Genomic DNA, 9,595 nt, shown 5'->3' on the forward strand with positions numbered 1-9,595 from the left:
CTGAATACTGTCCTTCCTCTCCCATCCCCCTCCCCCCTTCCCATCCCCAAGATAAAAAGAAATTAGAAGAGGCTGAAGTGCACAGCTTTTTCCCTTCTAGACCTTGGGAACATGGAAAGAAACACACAGGGTCATTTGGCTCTGAAGGCTGAGGGATGCGAGTGCTCTGCTGCAGAGCCTGCGGGGAGCATGAGTCACATGGATCGGCTCGGCAGATCCGGGCTGACAGCATTCACCAAATCACCGCCTCATGCTGCACTCAGAGGGCAGAAATAAACTGGGAAGCAGGAGGGGCTTGGGGAGGTAGCGCTGTGGGACGGGGTTATTTCAGCCCGAGTGTTTCTAGCTCAGCAGAACTGGACAGGGCAGTGTATCCTCAGCTGTGTCCAACCTCCTCCCTCCACTGGAGCAAGGAGGTCTGTGGATCCTGACTGAGGACCACGCATTGGAGCTGGGTCCAAAGGACTGAAGCTTGTGCTTCTCCTTTCTGCAGCCCAGAAACATGGGGAACCGTAGTACCAGAAAGACTGATGTAATAGGAAAAGTCAGCACTTCACATATTTTTCCAAAATCATGCTTTCTGTGGTATTTCCACATCACTACACAGAGCTCTTGCTGACATTGTCATTTTGTAAGTATTGCCATGTATGCCATTGTCTCAGGGCTACTCTGATGAGCTGTCACCACCAGAGAAAATGAGTCTGTCATTGTGTTTGCTGCTTTGCAGAGTTGTTTATTGCTGTGGTTTGTGTCATGCAGAGGCATTAATCCCATTGCATAGATAGATACACCCTTGTCACACCTAGCAAAGGGAGAAGCCCCCAACACTTCCTGAGAAGGAGAACCAGGATATGTGGAAGACAGCCTGTAAAGTCCTGGCTTGGGCAAGATGTAGCTGCACTCCATTCCAGCTGGGGACTCATCTGCTTTGACATGTTTTGTGCAAGCTTGTTCTTCTCTGGTTTGAATCTCTACCTCGGTGCTGCCTTGAAGCCCACACTGAAGCTTTCAGTATTGCACTCAGATGGAAAGCAAAGCCCAACCAGGACTCGCTCTGTGGATGACTTTTCTCTCAATCAGGGTAGTCTGTGCATCTAGGGAACAAACGAGGAAAATGAAAAGACACAGACAGGAGAGCTGCCAAAAAAGAGAGATTTATAAGATTAGAGCCGACAGGGGTTTGTGCTTGCAGGTGACCTTCAAGTAGAGTAGGGCAGGGTCACAACTTTTGAGATCAGGAGAGCCACTGAGGAATTGTGCAGTGTTGAGGAAGGCCTATCATTTTTGTTACACTCGTGCAGATGGGAGAACTGGAAGCTGTGCATCTGTGGATGCAGCTGTGCACTTAGAGACACCCCAGTGGCACCAGCACATCTGCTGCCCCGCTGGCCAGGCCACCTGGGAGCAGGCAGAGGGACCTTCCGCATCCACGGCGGGCTGTGAGCCTGAGTGCTCTCTGCAGGTGGGTCCCAGCTGTGCTTGGGGACAGAACCTTTGGTCACTTGTGAGCACTCAGTGTGCCTCTGCCAGCCTCTGCAAGAGAGGAGAGCTGCATCCTGGCTTTGACAGCTGTCAGGCAGCTCAGGCACCCCCGTGTTCTCCGAGCACCGCTGCCAGCATTGTCTGATGCCCATGCATTTTATCCTGCATGGGTCAGGTTTGATGGACCCTGTGCTGAGAAGAAATTAACTCTACGCTGGCTGAAATTGGGACACAAGGTTTTTAATAAGCCCTATTAGCTTAGTCTTTTATCGTCAGGCTGATTTTCTTGCTGAAAAAGTCAAGGCTGGTGTTTTTAGGTGAAGAGGTGGTTGGTTCAGCTGTCAGAACCTCAGGTGAGCGTCTGAACTGCTGGAGATGGCTGCAGTGCTAAAGGAGCTCCCAAAAGATGTTCACCCAGACTGATTTTTTTTGTCCCATCCAGATATCAGGTGGTACAGGACAATCCCTCTGCTCCAGATACCCGTGTGAGTTTGGGTACTCAAGAAGTTATTTAAGGTGAGGAGTCTGGACTGCAGAATCAGGGGTAGTTTTTTGTTGAGGGGATTGTGCCAAGCAGTTTGGCATGACCATTACACAGACCACCACTGAGTTTGTGCTCATTTTCCCTCATACAGCTCCTAAAATGGACGTGTCCTTAAGCCATGATGATGCCTTGTTTAGCAGATTGATGGGCCACAACTGGCTCCCAAGGTATGCTGGCAGTTCAGGGACAGGACAGGAGCAGGAGGAGGAGCTGCATGCACCAGGATGTGCAGGCTTTTCCAAATTAATGTCGTCGTGTGCATGCAAGCACGAGCTCTGGAAGGAAAGTGATGTTAGTGTGGGCCTTTGCCCCTCCTGTTTGAGTGAGGATGATGGTGGAGGAGCAGACCTGACAGCAGTGGGGCCCACACCTGCTGCCACAGCTGCCTGGGGCTGTGTCCCCACTCCAGGGCTCATGGGCTGGAGGGTTCCCTGGGCTCACAAGTGCTCCCTGGGCCTGTCTGTTGTCTGTCAGTAACAGCGTGGTGTGTGACTGACACACAGAAAACGCCTCCTCCAGCAGCAGCAGGCATCCCTCCGAGGGTCTGCACCACAGGGAGCCCTTCCCAGAGCCCAGTGCCCCTCTGTGCCTGTCCCCAGCAAGGCCAGCACACACCATCAAAGCAGAACTGCAGCCAGTGACAGCTGTAGGACCTCAAGGCCTTTTTGACCTGCTGCTAGCAGACAGACAGTGGAGTAACTTCTATAAACACAAGACTTCTGTGTACATATTTTAGCAGCATTTTTCTTTCAGGACATTCTGTCATCTCTGCAACATGCTTTTAGTTCCATCTGAAATTTCATGGGCTTTTCACTCCCTCTTCTCATCTCCTTGAGCCAAAAAAAAGGGGGTCATTCGGTGAGAAACAATTTCAATGGCTTTCTCAGAAGCATCTGCTGTCTGCACTCTGTGGGACTAGGCAGTTCAAGGCTGGTTTGTTCTCCTAGGCAATTACTTTCTCACATCATTCCCAAACTTACCTTCTAAATCAACATTCGGAACTCCTTCGGGCTCTGACTTCCAGAATCTATTGGTATCCTGGGCTGCCCTCCTGATAAAGTTAGTTCTGAATTATCCCACTGATTGTGCTGTTTTTACTTGTTTTTTAGCTTGTTATGGGGGAGGTGAAGCCACAGGCTGACAGATAGATATAGGGGATCAGATATGTAGGCCTAGGGGTAGATATGCAGAGCACAGAGTGCCCAGGAAAGGCACATGAGCATGGACAGAGAGGTTTCACAGAGAGCAAAGACCTGGTGCATTAAGGAAGGCTCATGGCAGCCAAGGAGGTCGAAGATAGTGAAAATCAGCATTTCAAATCCTAGCAGGAAAGAGAGAAATGTGAATTTGAACCAGACAAGAGTGCCTCAGAAAAAATGTAGTCCAGCTTGCAAAAAATAACTCCCAACCCCAAAGTAATTTATTGTCGCTCAGGCAGATAAAAGAAGCGCATAAAATTGGTTCCACAAGAAGGTCAAATTAAGTACATGAACAAAATACAAGCATATTATATATATGTGTGTGTGTGTATATACACATATCTTCTGTTCAGCATCTCTCATTATAGGACTGAGGATCAATCATAACCCCTCGGGGTTTCTTGTCTGGTCCATTGGCTCCTAGCCAGCCAGCCTCCCTCCATGGCATTAGACTGGGGGAATGATGAAGGAATAAAGAATTTCATTAGAACAGGAGAATGGGAGATGGATTCACAGAGCACTATGGGCTGCCAGGTGGTTAGGTGCAGGCAGAGACTTCATCAGTCTTTGTGACGTCAGTGCTGCAGTATTACTTTTTCAGCCGGCTGCAAGAGAAAAGTACTACATGAGTACCACCCCCCACTTGGTTTTTTGCATAGAGAATGACTGCCTGCCTCTGTAGCTGAGGATGCAAACAGTTACTTGAGCATCCACACGGCTGCAGTTTAGGTTTCAGTTACACTGAGCTGCTTACGTGGCAAAGAGAGTTAGAGAACAACTGTATCAGCACTTGTACAGCACAGATTTATCTAGATTTTGATGTATCTGTACAGAATTTGTCCTCTCTCTATGGGGATTCTTTTTTAACCTTGATAAAATGTAGGTGAAAACAAGGTGAATTTTTTGACACGTTATTCTCTTCACCACATAAACATTCCAGCTGTGATGCAGTATTTGCCAATAAACATTCTCACTGAATTCTTGGTGACAGTGAAAAAAAATTAGGTGAAACTATCACAACTTGCCAATGTCACTGGTGAAAATGAAGCAGAAGTCCAGTTCTGTACCCCAACATTCATTGAACTTGTTCATGCAGCCATTTATACTTCCCTTCATGCTCCACTTCCAGTGACAGAATGGCTGTCAGTGTTTCCAACAGCTGCTTCTGATCCCTGATACCATATAAGCTTAAAGACATGGAAAAGGGCAGCTTCTCTGCTGAGAAATCCTTGCTCCCATGAAAAGGGTCATGACACAATTGTGTATTTCACATCACCCAAGGCCTTTAGGAAAGGGTACAAATCAGACTGTTCTGTGATTTTTTTTCCCCTCCTCTTTTGTTACTCCTGGGAGGTTATTGGCAGTTTTCACCAAATGCAGTCCAGCAATGCTCTAGCAGAGCTGGAATTAAATTATGGACATCATGGATTTTTAAAATTTATGTTTCATCCTTGTGCTTGGTTGTGTGCCTTCCACCTCCAAAACCTTGGTATCCAGATCTCAGGTTCACTGTGGACCCTACCGAAGGACTTTGGAACTCCTGCTTGGGTTCAGCTAACATCTCTCAACACTAAGGTAATTTGAATGAAAGAACTTTCCTCAAAAGTTTCCCAGCACAGTGCTGCCATGGGTGTGGGATTTAGCATAGCTCATAACTCTTAAGCAGGATTTAACATGAGCAAGAGCTGAAAATGCTAATATGCTGCTGTACTGTTTCACCAAAGAGGCTCAAGTTCAATTTCTCACTGCTCAGTCATCCAGCTCCTCTCTCTTGAAAACAGTCTTTGCCCATTCTGGGTGCCCTCATTGCCACTTACTGTTGACACTGACATGTCTTGTTCTCCAGTAAGTGTTGTCTTGCTTGTGCCATCCTTTTTGCCCGTTGCTGCCAGGAGAGAAGGGACAAAGAACAATTGAATATTTTTTATGCTTCAAATGCTTTCCTCTGAAGTGGTAGTTAAGTGCTGTCTGACATCTGCACACTGCTCATTTCAAAAACTTGCCTTCAGTCTAAGGATTGACCCTTTGTCTGTCCTGCCCTGCACCCAGACAGGAAATCTGACTCCTCCTGTGGTTTGGAGAGCCAGTAATCTCTGCACCTTTCACAGGGACCGTGGCACTCACCCTTCTCCGCTGCCAGCTTACACCACTGACGATGCACAGGCACCCAAGGGCAAACGCCAATAAACTGCCTCCAATGCTTGCTCCAATTATCACAGAGTTAATCCAAACAGAAGCTTCCTCTGTGGGAGGATACAAATATTTAGACACAGAAACAAATAGAATTTTATAGCTTTAGGGTTGGGGCAGAGACCTGATGCTGATTTCCATACCCACGTGGTAGTGAAAGCTGATCTTCTTGTCATTGTCTTCTATGAGGTGACAGCTCCACAGCCCTGCAGCGCTGATGTTCACCTCCAACTTTACTTCACGCTGCTCTGAGTTCCTAAAGTCCATCTTGGTGCCATTCACACGTTCCCAGCGCAAGTAGGCATTGGGTGCGAGCGGTCCAGAGACCTGGCAGGTCAGGGTCACATTGGCCCCTCTGGACAGTGGCCCAGCAGGGTTAGCTGAGACTGTAAAGGCAAGACAAGGACATGTGAGTGAGGGGATGCGAAGATGGGTCCATCCCCATGCTTCTGTGGCTCGCAGGTTTCTGTAGATCCTCCTCCTCATGACCCACTTCTCTTCCTTCCTCTCACCTTTCATCACCACCAGCTCTATCTTGCTCTGTGCATGTCTTCCTTGGTACTCCAGCTGGCACTGGTACTGGCCAGAATGGTTGAAATGGACTTTGGGGAGCTTCACTTCTATAGTACTTTCAGGTTTTCTTTCAGGTATCTCAAACAACAAGTTGTTGCTTTTTTTAGTCTCATGCAGCTGCCCTTCTGCTGTGACGTTGAAATCAAGCAGCTCATGAGATTTTGCACTTTCCTGTTGTTTCCAATTCAGCTGTCCTGTGAAACTTTCTCTCCATTTTATCTTCTGGGAGTTAAGATGCCATGACAAGATGACAGTACTATCAACAGTTGCATACTTTCTTTCCAAATCTGGATTCTGAAAACCTGAATTTAGAAGAGACAAGGAATACAGAGGCAGGAAAAGCCATGGTTACACTTCCCCATGTCTGCCGTTGATCCAGAGTAAGGCACGCTGCACTCAGTTTAAAAAGGACTTGGAGAAAAGCCACGACATCCTCCAGGAAGGTTAAACAGAGAAAGAATAAGACAGCAGAAAGATCCAAAGCTCCCAAGCACAGCAGAGCTGAGAAGAACAGATCCCGAGGAAAGGAGACTCTTCTCCTCACCAAGCCTGGAGAGAAAAATGAGTACAAGTGTGGAACAGAGCTCAGGCAGCAGAATAATCACCAAGCTGCATTGCTGGAAGCCTTGGGAAGTCAACCCTCAAGCACCAGAGCTTGGGATGTGGAGATTAAAAGTTAAACTCATGAGCTGAAGGGAGCACTGGTTCCTAAGCCAGTGTGAGTTCCATTTTTGTTGTCACATACCTAATACCTTCACAACAAAGGGGATGTTCTGATTTATCAATGCAGGGTCTGAATGGACCTGACACACCCAAGTCCCACTGTCCATAGTCTCCAGCTTCTTTAAATTCACTATGTATTTTTGACGGCTCTTGTTTTGTAATTCTGGCGTTACTCTGTTATTGTTACTGTCGAACAATGTGATGCTGAGATCGGGTAGAGAACTGGATGAATTCTGAATTAAAATCAGCTCAGGGACTTCATTTTGCAGAAAATGCCCATCCGAAGAGATTGTCACTGTGAAAAGAAAATGCACAGCCAGTAAGTCAGTTCCTCTTCCTGCAAGAGAGAGACAAGTGTTCCAGCAAAGAGAACATGAAGACATTGTGCTCTGGAGATGGAGGAGAAATGAACCGTGATAGCCCGGGACAGAAGAAATGCAGCTGGATAAAGAATCCCAGCAGAGAGGTCTCCCCAAGCTCCATGGTCCCCTCCCCTGCTGATGACTGAAAGCCCTCCACTCACTCACTCACTCACTCACTCACTCACTCACTCACTCACTCACTCACAGTTAATGATGTGCAGCGAGGTGTGGACTTTGTGAGTGCCGTATTCACAGGTGTAGATGCCGGCGTCGGAGAGCTTCAAATTCCACACCCGCAGCTTGTATTGCGCCTTGATGTCGGACCGGCCAGTAATAAGAGTTGGCTCTTTTGAAAAAATAGGCTTGGTTAGGAGGGAAGAGGTTTCTCAGCTGTGTGAAGGGAGAAGGGGTAATGAATTGGAAGCCTTACTTTTCCAATATCTACGATCCTTTTCTTTCCGCCATAGTACAGTATCATAGTACTTCCAGCTCACAACTGAGTCCCGAGATAATTGTGAGTCAGGAAGTATGCCTGTGCAGTTCAGGGTCACCTCCCCTCCTGCAAGCCCAGTCTGGAATTCATTTTGTTGAGCCATACTGGAGATGAGACCTAAAAGTCAATACCCACCCAAAAAAAGGCGTAAGTTCACTCTCTGAAGGGTGGCTCAGTAAACACTTCCCAGCCCTCCAAAAATATGTTGATATTTCTGCTCCCTTTCCCAGATACTGAAATTATCCTTAATTTCTGAATTTGTCACTCCTTTATATCATCAATCAATCAATCAATCAATCAATCAATCAATCTCTTTTATTATGTGGTTATCCTCTTTCACATACATTCAGAAAAAAAAGAAAATACCAGTAGTTATGGTGGACTGACCATCATTCATAATTTTGAAATGCTGACAATTTTACTGAAGCAACCCTTTTCTACTAGATAAGACTTAGTTATTCTACAGGTAGCAAATGAAGGACAGCATATGTCAGCCCTCCTTCACTCCCCAGTCAACACTTGATGTCAACCACTGACAAATTTGCTCACACCTTCTTCCAGTTTTTGCATGGATGAAGACTGAAAACACAAAAAAATGAAGAAATAAAATAAAAAAGAAAGAAGGCTGATCTAATGTCAGGTTCCTGTTCTTTAGAGGAGGACTATGTGACAGTAAAAGAAATAGGTTGTATAAGGTTGAAGAGACATTAGGAGTTGTTTCTTGGGAAAGTAATTTCCTTTCCTTCAATATAAAGAAGGTTTCTGCAGGAGACCTTAATAAAGAGATGGAGTTGCCAGAGGTAAGATTGGAATAACAGGATTGTGATCTCCTGCCTTGCTGCTGGTAAGCTCTTAGAGATGCTTAACCTGCAAATCTCCGAGGTGACCTGAGTACTGAAGAGCTACAGAAGTGTAAAATTAAAGTTTACATGAGTTTAATGTAGGGTTTGTCAGAAGTTACATCCCTCCAAGAGGTCACCTGCAGCAGTACCCATACAGGTTTTCGATTATTGCACATTGGACTACAGAAGTTTATGATTTTGTCTTTAATTGTGAAATTATAAATGTTATTAATAAGAGTTGGTATCTTTTGCTTTTAGAAAATCTTTTTGCACAAAAGATTTCCAATCTTTTCTCTGTGACCAGAGGAATCAAAGCTGAGTATCTGAGAAATGCAGACTTGGCCTTATTCACTGTCTTTCCTTTCTTGGAAAATGACCACTAAAAAATCCACCAAAGCTTAAAACATTAGCAGTCAAGCTAAGCAAGCCAGTAGCATTCCGTTTGCAAGGGCAAATCTGTGATGAGATTCTGAAGATCACATCCCAGATGTGGTTACGCATCACAGATATGTTTTGGCCCAGACAGCTGGAGGCAATGGGGAGGGCATATTTTCCACTCTGCTTGGAGTGTATCCTGGTTCTCACAGGATCCCCACTCCTGCATCTCTGTGGGGCAGCTCCCCAAACCCTGTTTTTGGCTGGCAGGCTCAGCAGGTGGCTGGGAACAATCTGAGTCCCAAAGCTGAACCATGTGAGGAAACTTATACAACACACCAGAAAGAGCCTAGAAACACACCGAGGGTTGTGAGGCTTGTGAAAAGGCTGCGAGAACCATGAGGGTTTGCTGGGCCCAGGACTCACCCAGATGCAGAAGCAGGAAGGCAGCGGGCATGCAGCTCAGGGCTGTGCCACTCGGCTCCATCCTGGGAATGCTCCTCCCCTCCCCGGAGAGCAGCGCTGGAAATGCTGCCACTGCCAAGGGATCTTATCCTGGAAGATACAAATGCTCTGTTAAGAATGTTTGATTATTCAGACCTCGATGGATGGGACTTGTGTTCCCAGTCAGCTCCCACCATCCTTCAGCACAGGAAAATGGAAGCTTGTTGGGAAAGTCACCAGAGCCCTTTGTTTCAGCAAAGAATCCATCTGCAGCGTGCCCCTGGAGTTTGGTAATAAACATTTCATTTTACTCATCCCTAGGTTTCTGGCATTCATCAGGCAGCAGCTGTTTATACTGCCAAGAGTTC

At 46.5% G+C, this 9,595-nt stretch overlaps 1 protein-coding gene across 1 annotated transcript; it reads right to left on the minus strand.

The window, feature by feature from the left end:
- Positions 1-3,695: 3,695 nt before the first annotated feature.
- Positions 3,696-9,270, minus strand: CD4 (CD4 molecule; the record flags this gene model as incomplete). Its single annotated transcript, XM_084226110.1, has 9 exons — positions 3,696-3,830; positions 5,043-5,110; positions 5,350-5,468; positions 5,559-5,801; positions 5,928-6,290; positions 6,734-7,006; positions 7,279-7,419; positions 7,504-7,683; positions 9,210-9,270. The coding sequence occupies 9 exons, from the start codon at positions 9,268-9,270 to the stop codon at positions 3,815-3,817; spliced, it is 1,464 nt and encodes a 487-aa protein (XP_084082236.1). The 3' UTR covers positions 3,696-3,814.
- Positions 9,271-9,595: the final 325 nt, after the last annotated feature.

This window comes from Fringilla coelebs (assembly GCF_963513975.1).
Source record: "Fringilla coelebs genome assembly, chromosome: 2".
Taxonomy (NCBI): Eukaryota; Metazoa; Chordata; class Aves; order Passeriformes; family Fringillidae; genus Fringilla; species Fringilla coelebs.